The sequence below is a fragment of the Aquarana catesbeiana genome, linkage group LG12 (assembly GCF_042186555.1).
Source record: "Aquarana catesbeiana isolate 2022-GZ linkage group LG12, ASM4218655v1, whole genome shotgun sequence".
Classification (NCBI taxonomy): Eukaryota; Metazoa; Chordata; class Amphibia; order Anura; family Ranidae; genus Aquarana; species Aquarana catesbeiana.
This window is the reverse complement of record NC_133335.1, coordinates 163,084,342-163,101,042: the sequence shown is the minus strand read 5'-3', so window position 1 is coordinate 163,101,042 and position 16,701 is coordinate 163,084,342. Positions and strand designations below refer to the sequence as shown.

Genomic DNA, 16,701 nt, shown 5'->3' with positions numbered 1-16,701 from the left:
CTCCTGACCCCTGCACGCTGTACGTAGCGCACTCCTGACCCCTGCACTCTGAGTATATACATAGTCCTACAGATACAACCGGCCCTTTGAGGGCAACCATACTGCTGATGCGGCCCCCGATGAATTTGAGTTTGACACTCCTGTTTTAACAGCTTCAATCAGTTTCTAATATTTTGGAGAGCCTATTCACACCACAGTGTGCATTACTGTGCTCTCAATGAATGTGCACTGCATACTAATTTTAAAGCAAAATGACTTGTTCTTGTGTTGGGACTGCGTTGAACAACTCAGCCCAAAATGCTGATGTGAATGTTACCTTATAGCATTTGTGAATGTGCCTAATTAGCTTTTACAATTTCCAAGAAACAATATTTTTTATCCTTTTTCCTAATCCGCTTTTATTGTTCAGTCATGTGACCCCACAGCCATCAGCAAGACAGGGCTGGGCAGTTGTGCGACAGGTAAACGGAATACCAAAGGTACAGGGATGCCGTGCATCCTGTACCTCAGAACAGCACAGAATGTAAACTGAGCATGCAGGTACGCGTCTGTTGCAATGCTTTGCAGGGTCAATTTTCTACAAGGAAAAAGGTGTACTGGCAGGATTGCCAGGTATTTCTGATGAATACAGTCTATGAAATGGTAGAAGACTACCGTTTGAAAGATGCACATCTAGAAAAAAGTTAGGCTAGCATTAGTATGCATGGACTTTCTCTCTGAAGTTTTTAGATTCATACATTTATTAATCCTTAGTGATTTAGTCTAGTTTTATTTAGCGCTGCACTATTTATGTTTTTAAAAGGCTAGCATTAGTGCACCTAATTAATCTTCAAAGATCATAACAAAAACTCTAAGGCCCCTTTCACACTTATATGACTTCAAAGTCGCGCGATTTCGCGGCCACGATTTTGCCACGATTTTACAGTGATTTGCCGCGATTTTACAGCGATTTGGGAGCAGTACTACTTTGTACGACTTTGCCACATTTTTGGCATTAACAAATGAAAACATACAATAATTGGTATGAATCATAAGGGGGAACTCCACGCCAAGTTTTAAATAAAAAACTGGCGTGGGGTTCCCCCCCAGGGGCATACCAGGCCCTTAGGTCTGGTATGGATTGTAAGGGGAACCCCCTACGCCGAAAAATCGGTGTGGGGGTCCCCCCAAAATCCATACCAGACCCTTATCCAAGCATGCAGCCCGGCCGGTCAGGAATGGGGGTGGGGACGAGCGAGCGCCCCCCCCCCCCTGAACCGTACCAGGCCGCATGCCCTCAACAGGGGGGGTGGGTGCTTTGGGGCATGGGGGTGCGCCCTGCGGGCCCCCCCCACCCCAAAGCACCTTGTCCCCATGTTAATGAGGACAAGGGCCTCTTCCCGACAACCCTGGCCGTTGGTTGTCCGGGTCTGCGGGCGGGGGGCTTATCGTAATCCGGGAGCCCCCTTTAATAAGGGGGCCCCCAGATCCCGGCCCCCCACCCTATGTGAATGAGTATGGGGTACATCGTACCCCTACCCATTCACCTAGGGAAAAAAGTGTCAATAAAAAACACACTACACAGGTTTTTAAAGTAATTTATTAGGCAGCTCTGGGGTTTTCTTCCGACTTCGGGGATCCTCTTCCGACTTCGGGGGTCTGTCCGGTTTCCGCATCATCTTCTGCCGGCTCCACCACTATCTTCTGCCGCTCTTTTGCCAGTGGTGGCCCGGACTTCTGGATCGTCTTCTTCCCTCTTCTCTTCCAGAGATGTTGACATGACGCTCTCTCCAGCTGCAATGGTCTCTGAGCTCTCCGCAACGGACTTATATAGGCGGTGATCCCGCCCCCTTATGCCATCACAGTCCCTGGGCATGCTGGGACTGTGACGTTTTAGGGGGCATGGTCACCTGGTGATGACCACGCCCCCTTATGACGGCACAGTCCCAGCATGCCCCGGGACAGTGACCTCATAAGGGGGCGGGGTCACCGCCTATATAAGTCCATTGCGGAGAGCTCAGAGACTATTGCAGCTGGAGAGAGCGTCGTGTCAACATTGGAAGAAGACAAGAAGGCAGAAGTCCGGGCCACCGCTAGCAATTGAGCTGCAGAAGATAGCGGAGGAGCCGGATGAAGATCAGGACACCGGGAGAAGACGCCGGAGAGACCCCCGAAGTCGGGAGAGGACCCCGGAGCTGCCTAATAAATTACTTTAAAAACCTGTGCAGTGTGTTTTTATTGACACTTTTTTTTTCCCTAGGTGAATGGGTAGGGGTACGATGTACCCCATACTCATTCACATAGGGTGGGGGGCCGGGATCTGGGGGCCCCCTTATTAAAGGAGGCTCCCGGATTCCAATAAGCCCCCTGCCCGTAGACCCGGACAACCAACGGCCAGGGTTGTCGGGTAGAGGCCCTTTTCCTCATCAACATGGGGACAAGGTGCTTTGGGGTGAGGGGGCCCCACAGGGTGCCCCCCATGCCCCAAAGCACCCACCCCCCATGTTGAGGGCATGCGGTCTGGTACGGTCAAGGGGGGGCGCTCGCTCGTCCCCACCCCCATTCCTGACCGGCCGGGCTGCGTGCTCGGATAAGGGTCTGGTATGCCCCTGGGGGGGAACCCACGCCGGTTTTTTCATTTAAAACTTGGCGCGGCGTTCCCCCTCAGGATTCATACCAGGCAGCTGTCAGCACTGCCTGTCGCTCATCGCGAAAGGAAAAAAAAAGTTTTTCCTTTCCCGATCAGAGAGCCAGGCTTGTGTTTACAAAGTCGTACTGAAATCGTGTCTATATTATTCAGGCACGATTTGCATGCTACTTGAGGGTTTAACATTGAGTACAACTCGCATAGAAGTTGGACCAAAGTAGTGCAGGGACTACTTTCAAGTCGGCACGACTTAAAGTCGTGCCAATATGAATGGTAGTCATTGAAAATCATGGAGAATGACTTGTCATACGATTTTGCAGTACAAAATCGTGGGACAAGTCGTATAAGTGTGAAAGGGGCCTAAAGCTTAGAAATACCTTTTGTGTTTTTAAGGGTACAGTAAACAAAGTGCGCGATGTGCGTGTTGTGTTGTGGCAGCCCATTAATTTGAAAGGGCTCCCTAGTGCACAAAAACAAGCCAAAAGAAGCGGCACACTAATGCCCCGTACACACGGTCGGATTTTCCGACGGAAAATGTGTGATAGGACCTTGTTGTCGGAAATTCCGACAGTGTGTAGGCTCCATCACACATTTTCCATCGGATTTTCCGACACACAAAGTTTGAGAGCAGGATATAAAATTTTCCGACAACAAAATCCATGGTCAGAAATTCCGATCGTGTGTACACAAATCCGACGGACAAAGTGCCACGCATGCTCAGAATAAATAAAGAGATGAAAGCAATTGGCCACTGCCCCATTTATAGTCCCGACGTACGTGTTTTACGTCACCGCGTTTAGAACGATCGGATTTTCCGACAACTTTGTGTGACCGTGTGTATGCAAGAAAAGTTTGAGCCAACATCCGTCGGAAAAAATCCTAGGATTTTGTTGTTGGAATGTCCGAACAAAGTCCGACCGTGTGTACGGGGCATAAGAAAGTAACAGGTTTCAGTGCCTATGTTGTAAATTCTGAAGATCAATTTATCCACAGTGTCTATAGATACATAGGTGACTGATGGCTTGTTTTTATTGCTTTATCAGACTTGGTAAATACTTTACGTTCATTGTCTGGGCACAGGTTCACTTTAAGAACTTCAGTGCTGAGAACTCTGCATTTGAGTTCCCAGATCTGATAACATGCTTGCTACAGTTATGGAGGCATGGACTGTTGGCATTGTTATGCATTTTTCATTATTATGGATGAGTTTACTGCTTTCTTAGAAGCAGAGATGAGACCTAAGGGTTGGCAGAATAAGAGACACTTATCATGTTGGGCGGATCTTTCTGCTGGAGCCCCATAAGGTGCATCAAGCCAGGAAGTGATTCTGCCCACCATACTTCATTGAAATCTTCCTTTTGGTTGGACTGGTCTGTCAAATTTATAAAAACACATAACCTGTTTTTGGAAGTTGCTAATACCACTGCATGTGATTTTTATCTTTTAGGCTCACAGCCATTATGTGGTTGTCAAAATCTTTGTGGATAAGCTATCTGAGATCCTGGATGCTTCTTCCCATCACATACTGAGCTCCCTCTGCCTCCTCTATGCTCTGTATGGAATCAGCAAAAACACAGGAGACTTTATTCAGGTTTGTGTATAGCAATTGTATTAAAGGGATACTAAAGTCCTATTTTTTTTTCTTTAAAAATAGAATGTTATAGTTACCTGCTCTGTGAAATGGTTTAGCACAGAGCAGGCCAGAACCTACTCTTCTCGGGTCCCTCTTCGGTGCTCCTGGCCCCTCCCTCCTGTTGAGTGCCCCCACAGCAAGCAGCAGCTCTGTGTGTCCATTCAGCCCCCCCCCCCCATCTCTCTCCTGATTGGCTAACTGACTTTGACAGCAGCGGGAGCCAATAGCGCTGCTGCTTTGTCTCAGCCAATCAGGAAGGAGACACAGCGTCGAGGCAGGCATCTGAGGCACTCGTGCACATCGCTGGATAGAGATGGGGCTCAGGTAAGTATTAGGGGGGCTGAGGGAGGCTGCTGCACACAGAAGGTTTTTTATCTTAGTGAATTAAGAAAAGATAAAAAAACCTTCTGCCTTTACGACCACTTTAATGCTACTAATATTATTACAAAGGTGATTTCAGCTTTACTAATTGATGTATTGTGTTTAATACTAAATGCAAGTGTTTAAACATCCGATTCCTGATTATTTTTTATTTTTTTTATTTAATATGGAGTATATAATTCGTTTTAACGTCTGTTTATGCTTTTACGTCTATTACATTTTTCATATTTTAAAACTGGATGGTGTAGCTAGAAGTAGTAATATCTTGCATCTTGCTATACCAGGTTTCTTGTAAAGAAAATTTATAATGGTCTGGCGTTCATTGTATTTTTTTTAAGTTTAAAGTGGTTCTAAATTCTAAGTGGTTTTTGCTTTGATACAAAAAATGCCCCACTAATTGTTTCCCTCTACCCTATGGGCACACACAGCCTGGCTCAAGAGCGCGCCCGCACGTGTGCACCCTCAGCACACTGCTAGCTGAGGGGCACTCGTAAGAACAGGGGGTTAAGGAGAGGTGGGTTTTAGGTTCCAAGACCTGGGGAGTGGTGGTGAGGAGCAGAAGATGGCAGCATTGAATGGTAGATAAGGAGCAGGGGACCATATCATTAGATGGAGGGCTGAAGGGCAGAGAACAGCAGTGTGGAATGGGGCCTGAGGAGCAGGGAACCACAGTATGAGATGGTAGATGTGGGGTAGGGACCAGCAGCATGGGATAAGGGGGTAATGGAACAGCAGTAAGGAGTAAATGTGTGAGAAGTGGAGGACCTTGGTGGAGGGTGGAACTGCAGCTTGGAATGGGGGGGTGGAGCAAAAAGCAGTGTCTGATAAGGAGGTTGTAGGGGATGGGACAGTAGTGCGGAATGAGGTGATGAGCATAGGGCATTCGAATGTGATAGGGGCAAGGCGCACGGAGCAACAGCATCTGATTGGGGGGGGGGTGAAGCATGTGGGGCAGCAGCAGTGGTGGTGGGAATGGAGTGAGGAATGTGCAGCAGCGTGAGCTTCAGTGGATGTGGCCTGCAGAAGGAGAGCACCCTGTATGGTAGCAAAGAGGAAGATCTGACATCGTCAGGTGGTTGAAGGTGTGGTGTCAGAAGGAGAGTGCTGGGTTGGTAGAACTTGTGCTGGGGGATTGTGCACTGGTCTTCCCTTTTTTGCTATTAGGGGACTGTAAACTGAGGCCTAGTATTACATTTCCTGTGTTTCTGTTCCGGTTTTATCAAAGCAGAAGTAGGACATGTTCTTTATACTAACAAGGATAAAATATTTATTTTGCAAATACACATTTAATACAGTTGTGCTCAAAAGTTTACATACCCTGGCAGAATTTATGATTTCTTGGCCATTTTTTCAGAGAATATGAATGATAACCCACAAACTTTTCTTTCACTCACGGTTAGTGTTTGGCTGAAGCCATTTATTATCAATCAACTGTGTTTACCCTTTTTAAATCATAATGGTAACAGAAACTACCCAAATGACCCTGATCAAAAGTTTACATATCCCAGTTCTTAATACCGTGTATTGCTCCCTTTAACATTAAAGTGGATGTAAACCCAATGTCATCCTTTCTAAACTACTGCCATAGGGGTTATCTATAAGGATATACATGCCTCCTGCATGTATCCTTACCTGTCAAATGTCTCCCCTTTTGTCTGTTATTAGACCCAAAAAACTGCATATTCTGTGGGTGGGTCTGTTGTCTGGAGCTCGGTGGGTGGAGTCGTGATGTCAGTAGACTCCCCGCCCACCTCTACACTCCTTGTCAATATGCATTTTCTCCTGTGTATTTCTAACACTGAACTTCTGATGAACTTCTGCTATGATCTCTAACATCCAGTGAAAAGTCAGGAAAGTAACCACATGACTTCAGCATGCCAAATCATGGTGAGGTGTGGAACAGCCAATCCTTGCAGAGCTGCTGAAGAAAGGAGTGGGGGAGGGAAGTAAAAAATAATGCATGTCTTAGGCTAGTGCACGAGATATGTAAATCACCTGTCACTCACAGCAAGGGGGAGTATTTGACAAAGTTTTTCTCATTAAAGAAAAAGTTTTTTGGGGGTGGGACTTTGAGTGAAGCACACGGATGCAGTAAAGAAGTAAATTAAAGAATGGTTTATTGATTGAGTCAATTTCTAGAACATAGGTTGGGAGTTTATTACATATTGTATGTCATTGTTTCAAAATAAATCATCACATATAGATACATTATCCAACCAAATTTTAAAACAGTATTTTACAAGTACACAGGTCACGTAATAACATGATTAATTGTATTGTAGAAAATACTCATAAAAGTAGCTTGCGCATTAAAGCGCCAATAGAAATACTAGTTAAGGTAAGATGAGTAGGAAAAAAATAATAAAAACTTACATTATGACTCTATTACAAAATATAGGGCAGTATTTTACAGTTGCACGGGTCACATAAGCGCGTGATTAATTGCAATGTAGATAATACTGAAATCAAAAATAGGATGAATTAAAGCATCGCTTTAGGAAAAAGGAGAAAATATACTTGGTGGAGAAGAGCGGCCGTGGTGGGTTCATGAATGGGTGGTTATAACGGTAGTTTTTAGCTCTACGCGTTTCGGGACCTTTAGGTCACTCGTCGGGAGCAAGACCTTGATAATCATCTGAGAAATAAAAATAAGAACATTGTGATAGTCTGAAAAATGAGTGGACAAATGCAGGAGACGTGAAACACCCCCTCACATCCATACATTTGTCCTGGATACTTACATGCGTGTGATCGCGCAAAGGGGAGAGCACAGCCGCGTGAGTCAGTTTGTCAAGATTTTTCTTACTGAACAATAAAAGAGGATTGCACAGAGATAGATTAACTCTGTGTGGCAAGACTGGGCTCAAATGATAGATAATCTTATACTCTACAGTATGATATATAAAAAAAAAAAAAAAAACATTTCGGGTTTACATCCACTTTAATGACAGCTTGAAGTCTTTTGTGATATTTGTGGATGAGGCTCTTTATCTTCTCAGATGGTAAAGCTGCCCATTCCTCTTGGCAAAAAGCCTCCAGATCCTGTAAATTCTTGGGCTGTCTTGCATGAACTGCACGTTTTGAGATCTCCCCAGAGTGGCTCAACCACCCACTAAACCTTCACTTTATTCTGCTGTAACCAATGACAGGTCTACTTGGCCTTGTGTTTTGGATCATTGTCATGTTGGAATGTCCAAGTACGTACTATGCGCAGCTTTCTGGCTGATGAATGCAAATGTTCCTCCAGTATTTTTTGATAACCTACTGCATTCATCTTGCCAACAATTTTGACCAAATTTTCTGTGCCTTTTGTAGCTCACACTCCTCTCCAAATGTAGCATTTATGGTTTTGGCCAGAAAGCCAATTTTGGTCTCATCTCTCCAAATGACTTTGTGCCAGAAGATTTAAGGCTTGTCTCTGTGCTGTTTGGCGTATTGTAATCGGGATACTTTGTGGCATTTGTGTGGTAATGGCTTTCTTCTGGTGAATCGAGCATGCAGCCCATCTTTCTTCAGGTGCCTCCTTATTGTGCATCTTGAAATGGCCACACCACATGTTTTCAGAGAGTCCTGTATTTCACCTGAAGTTATTTGTGGGTTTTTCTTTGCATCCCGAACAATTTTCCTGGCAGTTGCAGCTGAAATTTTAGTTGGTCTACCTTACCGTAGTTTTGTTTCAACAGAACCCCTCATTTTCCTTTTCTTGAACACTGCTGATTGGCATTCATAATTTCTTGGATATTGTTTTATATCCCTTTCCTTTTTTATACAATTCAACTACCTTTTCCCGCAGATCTTTTGACAATTCTTTTCCCCATGACTCGGAATCCAGAAACATTAGTGCAGCACTGGTTGAAAGATGCAAGGGTTTGTCAGGAGTCCAGAAACTCATTGACCTGTTACCCCTTTGTGTCAACTTGTGTGCATGTTACGCCAAAATCACCAGGGTATGTAAACTTTTGATCAGGGTCATTTGGGTAGTTTCTGTTGAAATTGTGATTTAAAAAGAGTTAAAACAGTTGACTGATAATAAATGGCTTCAGCCAAACACTAACCATGAGTGAAAAATGTTTTTGTGTTATCATCCATATTCTCTGAAAATGGCCTAGAAAACATTAAATTCTGCCAGGGTATGTAAACTTATGAGCACAACTGTACACGACAAAGGATTCCCAGAGTGATATAGGTTTTGAGTGGTGGGGGGGTGGAAATCACTGCTGACTCCATTTAGAAGTTTCAACTTGAGCTATTGAGCGCTGCAAACTGAGCAAAAGAGATGTGAAAAGGGGCCAAAAGCTCCACCTGCTGGCTAAAAAGCAGAATATGTAATAATATGCAGTATTTCATATTCACCTGAAAAAAATATTTGAAACTTTTTTATTTTTTTTTTTATAGACCTGGTCATATTAAGGAAATTGTATGAAACCAATTGGCAAAATGCTGTTATAAAGAAACATTGTTTTTTTTTGGATATTAATGGTGAAATGCAGAGCCCTTTGATAGCTGGTTTCTCTTGTAGATGTGTAGACCACAACAAAATGTTGCAGACTGCTAGAAAACATACACTTATAGGGTACACAAAAAATGGCATAGGGGTCTATTTCTAAAACATTTGTTGCATGAATGTCAAAAGCTTTTGTGAAAGTGAAACTAAGTGTCCTCTATTTTAGGAGATTAATGCACATATCCTCAACTCTTTCTAATGGTCAAAATGCGGTATAGCTTTTGCATTGAGGTATTTCAGAAAACGAAACTGTATTTTTGGCCACTAGATGAAGCTAACAATACAAGCATTAATCTCATACATTTGTGCAATGAATGTTTTATTAATAGACCACTTAGGCTGCATTCACACCTGAGCGTAGCATCTTTGAGCATTTTTCCAGTGTTTTTGTGTGCGACTTGCGTGTTTTTATACAGCGTTTTTGAGCTTTGCCATTTTTTATCAATAGAGAAAACTATCATCTGCATCATTTTGTTGCTAGGTATTTCAGCTTTTAGCTTCTCCATGGGCTTTTATTTCCTTTTTTTTTTCTATCTATTATTCATTTATTATTATTTCTTTAGTTCGGGAAAGTGGTTAAAGTTAAGGTTAGGATTAGGGGTTAGTGTGTTTTTATTTATTTATTTATTTTTGGGTGTTAATACTACTATTACTAATAATAATAATAATAATGAATAAATAAATGTAAAATACATTTCACAAATAAATGAAAAATCATAAATAATAAATAAATTCAAATGAATACTAAGTAATGACAAATAACCCCCAACCCTTACTAATAAAAAAAAAAAATTTATTAGTAGTAATTATTTTTTGTTTTGCGTTTTTATTATTATTATTATTATCATTATTGATTTAATATTAGGGGTTAATTTATTCTATTTATTTGTGATGATTTTTAGTTATTTGTGTATTTATTTTACATGTATTTATTCATATACTATTACTATTCTATTTTTTACATTTTTTCATTTGAGCAGAAAATCACGCAAAAAAACTAGCAGTAAAACGGGCGAATGTACATAAAAACACACAACTGGCGCGTTTCCATGGGAATAAAAACGCGCCAAGAACACTTTTTTGAGCTTCAGACGACATGGAGTGGAGATGTGAACCATCTCCATAGAGAATAATTTTTTTTTCTCCTCCAGCATTTTGGAGCTTCAAGCTACAAAACACTGAGGTGTGAATGGGGCCTTAGTGTTGGCTGGTTATTGGTATTAGCAGTGTTGACATTAGAGGGAGCACTCCCTTTTTTCAGTATAAAAGAATTGCTAACTACAGAATAAACAGCATCAGTAGTGTCAATGGTGAAGTAGGGACCATCGAGAAAAGAGGATTTTTTTTTTCTTTAGTTCTTACAGATGACAAGTACTATAAGATTAATATATTGTTATTACGTCTTCTACAGGCTGGACTTCTGACTTTCTCCCAGCTGGAACAAGTAGAGCAGCGGGTTAAGGATTTGCTGGCAGTAATCCGTCCTAATGCAGTGGCTCTGGTTGATGCATTTGACTACAGCGACACTCAGCTGAGCTCTGTCCTGGGGAGATATGATGGGAATGTGTATGAGAATATGTTTGAATGGGCCAAAAAATCACCTCTCAACAAGACACAGGTGAGGAATGCCAAATGTAAACGCATTACATTATTTGACATCTATACCTAGGACAGTGGTTCTCAACCTCTCTAGTGTCATGACCCCTTGATAAAATTGCCCATGTTGTGGGGACCCCTAACAGTAAAATTATTTTCGTAGCGTGGGTTATCAGCACCCGAGGCAAGACAAGTGATTTGCACCCCTAACCCACAGACATTTAGTGCTCCATTTAGTCCCTTCCACTCGTACAGTATTAAAACCCCTTATGGTACATTTTAGGATGTACCACTCTTTCTCTTTGTTCTCCTTTCTTTCCCTTTTCTTTCTATCCCAATTTCTTGTTTTTTTTTATCCTTTCCCTCTCTCTAGCCATTGTTATTGTTCTCTTATTCTTTCTCTCCCTTTTCTTTGTTCCTCCCCCTCTTTTCCTCTCCTTTCCATGTAGTCTCTATTTTTATTCCTTCTCTTACTCCTCAGTGGGGGGAATGGGAAGAGTGTCAGTGCTGGCGGGGAGTTGAAAGAGTGTCAGTGCTGGCGGGGAGTTGAAAGAGTGTCAGTGCTGGCGGGGGGTTGAAAGAGTGTCAGTGCTGGCGGGGGGTTGAAAGAGTGTCAGTGCTGGCGGGGGGTTGAAAGAGTGTCAGTGCTGGCGGGGGATTGAAAGAGCGTCTGTGCTGGCGGGGGAGTTGGGACGAGCGTCGGTGCTGGCGGGGGAGTTGGGACGAGCGCCGGTGCTGGCGGGGGAGTTGGGACGAGCGCCGGTGCTGGCGGGGGAGTTGGGACGAGCGCCGGTGCTGGCGGGGGAGTTGGGACGAGCGCCGGTGCTGGCGGGGGAGTTGGGACGAGCGTCGGTGCTGGCGGGGAGTTGGGACGAGCGTCAGTGCTGACGGGGGGGACTGGGATCAGTGGCAGTGCTGGGGGGAGTTCTGATCAGCTAACTTAGGTGCTCTTGATCAAGGTCATCTGCTGATCTGAGAAATGTAGTGGGAACTTTTAATGGCAACTATAATTGCAGGTAGTGTTACTCACTGTGTCTCCCTGCAGTGACACCTATGCTGAAATCAGGAGATAGTGTCTCCTCCAGCCCTTCCCAATTCACATTCCTCACCAGTTAGCTGACCTTTAGTCTCTGCCCCCCAGCCATGCTGTCAACTGAATGGGTGGCTGCGAAGAGGCTGAGTGGGCGACGACGGGCTCCAGGAACTGCCCAGCTGGGCGGCCACAGGCTCCAGGGACAGCCCTGCTGGGCGGCCACGAAAAGGCTGGAAGAGCGGTGTGGGATTCAGGAAAAGCCCAGGATTCAGTGACCCCTGGCAAATCGTCATTCGACCCCCGGGGGGGGTTGAGAACCACTGACCTAGGAAGTCAAGAAAATGTTACTAAAATTTGAAAACCCAAACAATGACCTTCTCTTATTTGCTCCATTTAGGTCTGTTGAAACAATATACCATTGAATGTGTTTTTTTTTGTTTTTTTTCTGTTATATTTGTTGGATAGGTACAAAGCTGTAAAAAACTGCGAGCAGGAAAGCTTTTATTACAGAAAAGGCATGCACTGTTTGTTCTGTAATAAAATGCCCCTACCTGTCTGCTCGCTGTCTCTTCCAGCGCTGTAAATTGAGCAGTGCATGCGCAGCTCGGCTTACAGTGCCGGGCCAGTTTCCGAGTGCCATGATGACTGCATGTATACAGTGAAAGCAGACAGAAGTCTTGATATGAATACTAGTTCCTGGTCTGTCGATCAGAAATGACTGAAGCCAGTAAATTTGAGAACACAAGAGAAACCTATACATATAACATAACCATGTAGGTGGCATCCTGAAATATAATAGTCAGAATTCCAAAATATAAATGTGGCAGTGCTGATCAAAGACTTATTCAGATACCTGTGCTGAAAAGTAGAACAGAGGAAAACTGTGGATTTCCCATCTATAATTTGATTGGTTGCTGTTTGTAACATACTAGATGTTGTTTTTGTTAAAGTTATTACGCCACAAGAAAAGTATAAGGCTGCCATTGTCCACCTTCTTTTTGAAAATGCTAGTTGTCTGGCTCTGGCTTCAATACTTTTATGTCACAATGAGTGTCAGAATTCCATATCTCTATACTTGTTAGGTCCCTTTCACACGGAAGATCCGATCAGGTCTGCCTGTCAGTTGTCACATGTCCGCTGACACCCGCTGCCATCCGATCCTGTCCACTGAAAACAGACGGATTCCCATCTGTCTGGTGGATCAGATGGGAACGGACAGGCGGTCAGTTTCCATCCAATTGCCCCATAGAGGAGAACGGGACTGTGTCCGCTCTGAATAATGGAGTGGAGACGGACCTGTCATCCGCCTGATCAGCGGGGATTAGCTAAGCAAGCGGATTCTGCTTCACGGAGGCGCTTGTATGAAAGGGGCCTTATGGTTCAAAGTCTGACAGGATTCAAGCCAGTGCATGACAGCTAGGTAAATAGCTTTCCCAAATGACAGGTCAGTAATGGCAGCCCCCATTCTTTTCTTACGACAGAGTCACTTTAAAATAATTTTAATAATAAGATATCTTCAGCTGATATCATTCTTTGTAGGTGCCCCCCCACCGCAATATAGTGAGATCTACTATTCAATCTACATTATTAAAGGTATTAAACTGTTTCTTTGTCCGTGATTTTCCTTTCAAAGGTTCATGAGTCTTTCCACAAGTACCTCAAACCTCTTCAGTCCAAGCTGTGATTCACCACGAGGCAAGAACACTGGACCAGCAGCACTTATATAACTGGTTTTATTAGCAATTTTTTTTGATCTCCACAAATTTTATGTTGATCTTTTTGATAGAAGAAGTATGGAAACAAAGTCTGCGACCTCATCCTTTTTTCTAATACTTCTGTATGTCTGTAGATTTAAGGTGACACTAAATCTAACAGTTTCCCAAAACATGAATGATGTGCTGTGAATGATAACTGTCACTGTTGCTTGTGCTCTCAACCGAACTGTCAAGCCATCAAATGGCTGGTGTCCTAACTGATCACATGTGCAGCACCATGGCAACTGCAGATTAAGATTGCAGCTTTCTTGGCTGTAAAGAATAGGAGGGGTTAGTTCTGCTCTATTTTTCAGTGGCAGTGTAGACCAACTTAGTCTAGGGATTCTCTCTCCATCCTCTGCAACTCAAGATCTCCTTTGCATATTAAATGACTTCACAGTTAAATTGGTCAAAACAAGTACCTGTTGCCTGAATGCATATTATCATTAATCCTTACATTCCAAGAAGTCCTTTTTTTGTTTTTATGTTACCCTGGAGTAATTCAACTGTTGCTTTTGATTAGAACAGAATGTACTACATCATATTCTTTAGATAACAATTGTAATGTTTGCTCTGTGTTCTACTCCCTTACAGAGCACAGTGCTAATGAATGCAGAATTCAAAGGGATTTTAAAATAACTATCTAGGCAACAGGCATGGAAAGAGAAGTGTGATTTATTACATAAATTATATATGTACTTAAGAATACATATGAGTAATTTCTTATCTTGTTTTCTGTGTGTTTATTTGCTATGATGCTATGTTGTGTTTGGACACTTGTGACAATTGGCAGCAGGTGCTCAAAATGTTGGGGGGGGGGCGGAAACAGACTGAAAAATTCTGGAAAAAAACCCATCAGTTGCAGCCTTACTGTGCTTATCAATTGCAGCCCTACTGTGCCCATCAATTGCAGCCCTACTGTGCCCATCAATTGCAGCCCTACTGTGCCCATCAAATGCAGCCACATTATGCATGAATCTATCCATGATGCATATAGGGGGTGGCGTGATAGAGGCTGCGGCGCCCGTAATGGATGGGACGCCACTGCTTGTGACTTCTCTGTTTTGAAATGCCCTGTACCAAATCTGTCTGCCCCTTCCACATCGCCTGCTTTCCAAGCTGTAACCTGAGTCATAGTTCTACTACATGTACAAAATTACTACAGAGCAAGAGCTGGCAGACATAATGAAAACCGACATCTACTTCGTTCCCAATAACTGTATATTAAAAAATACATTGGTACTATTGGATACTGCTGTATGCAGTGATCTGGAGAGGAGTTAATTGCTGTTTTTCAAAAGGTATTAAATTGTATTTGTATGAAAACGCTTTTGGGGTTACAGAAGCCCTCAGCACTGGTGCTCAAGTGTTAGCTGGCATTGAAAAGGTGTCATGTCCCATGCTGCTCCTCTACCGGATGGAGGATGTCATGGCTGGAACTGTGCAGACACTACCAGGCAGGAGATCACGCCATTCAGCTGTGCTAAAAGTGGAACTTCTTTCTCTCAATGAACATTGACTATTTTGAATCCTTATGCTGCTAACTTTAGTAAATAGATAGGAAAGTATATCACATTTACTTGTGTGTTTTGTTTTTTTTTTAGTTTTTTTTTAGTTTTACATTTCTTCAGTTACCTCCTAGTCCAGGGGTGCCCAACCTTTTGAAGAGCGAGGGCCGCTTAAGCGACTGGGTAACCAGTCGTGGGCCAGAATGAGCGGGTAGATGACAGATCCGTGTTCACTCTGCATATGCAGAGTGGACACAGAGACAGCCCACTCTACTCTATGGGCCCTCTGATCCGATCCACCCATTTAGAAGGAGACGGATCCCCTTCTGGGTGTTTTTTTGTTTTGTTTTTTTTTAATTATTAGATCAGATTGAAGGTAGGTGAGTGTAAATGGACACAAGTCCTTTTACATCTGCAGCTCCATAGAGGTGAATGGAGGGTCTGATTGAGTCAGACCAAGCGTGTGAAAAGGGTCTAAGGCTGCTTTCACACTGATACACTGCAGTTTACCCATACTGCAGATGCAGGGCAGTGTACCTGTGGCTTTCCTGCGGGTTAGCTGCACTTTGTCATAGACTTCTATTATATTCTGCAGGTGTAGCACACTTTCTGAAAGCGCACCAAACATGCAAATAATAACAGGAGTCTATGGCACAGTGCAGCTAAACCTGCAGATCAGTTTGAAAGCAGCCCAGTAACCACTGCAGAACAGATATGCCCATATATGCACTGTGATTTTAGTAATAAACTTTAACAGTCTCCCATTCAGGTATCGCCTGCTGTTGCTGTCCTGGGCAGAGTGCATTTGGTATCACTCCGCCTATGACAGGATCCAGCACTATATAGGAAGCATTGGCTTATGCAGCTCTGCGACCGCTTGCTTCCTCTACTGCCGGCTCCATTCACAACATTGATTCTCTGGGGTGGCGGGTTGGTAGACGTCAAAGGGCTCAGTGGGCCACTGGTTGGGCACCCCTGTCCTAGTCCATGCCTAGGCAAATGATGTCGTACATCTCAGGAGTCTTTTGGAGGGGAGGAGAGGCTTTCTCAGCTAAGAACACCCACATGTCTGCATATCTGAGCGAAGGGCAGATGGAGTCCAGGAAGAAATTGCTACATGAATCTACAATTAATCATCTGCCCTTACTCAAGATGGCCACAGCCAGATATGCTGGGAGGTGTTTTTGTAAGTGATTTCTCAGCACAAAGCATGGAGACATGGGTGGATGGGAGAGTTTGCTTTGAATATTAAACAATTAAATGGTGCTTTTGGATCGTGGTGCTCAGATTCGGTGTAGTTGCGCTTTAACCACTTAAGGACCAGGCCTATTTTTCAAACTTGTTGTTTACAATTTAAAATCAGGGGGTTTTTTTTGCTAGAAAATTATTTGGAACCCTCAAACATTATAATTTTTTTCAGACACCCTAGGGAATAAAATGACGGTCATTGCAATACTTTTTCACACCGTATTTGTGCAGCAGCCTTACAAACGCAATTTTTTTGGAAAAAATACACTTTTTTATTTTACAATCTTTTTTATTGAAATTTTTGAGAGATAAGAACAACTGTAATGATCCCACGCAGTGGCTATAAACATAAAGTATATCATGGCACAGCTTAATAATGCACATTAAAAGCATATTTGATTGTAGAAGTTGTCAAACA

General features: G+C 43.3%; 1 protein-coding gene across 2 annotated transcripts in view; it reads left to right on the top strand.

Moving 5' to 3' along the window:
• ACOX1 (acyl-CoA oxidase 1) overlaps nt 1–14,253 on the top strand; it is a 96,972-nt gene extending 82,719 nt beyond the window's left edge. For both annotated transcript variants that reach the window (XM_073606136.1, XM_073606135.1), the window contains exons 12-14: nt 4,074–4,217; nt 10,556–10,762; nt 13,407–14,253. In XM_073606136.1, the coding sequence (XP_073462237.1) occupies nt 4,074–4,217; nt 10,556–10,762; nt 13,407–13,457 (402 nt within the window). In that variant the 3' untranslated portion in view covers nt 13,458–14,253. The remainder of the gene's footprint in view (nt 1–4,073; nt 4,218–10,555; nt 10,763–13,406) is intronic.
• Nucleotides 14,254–16,701: the final 2,448 nt, after the last annotated feature.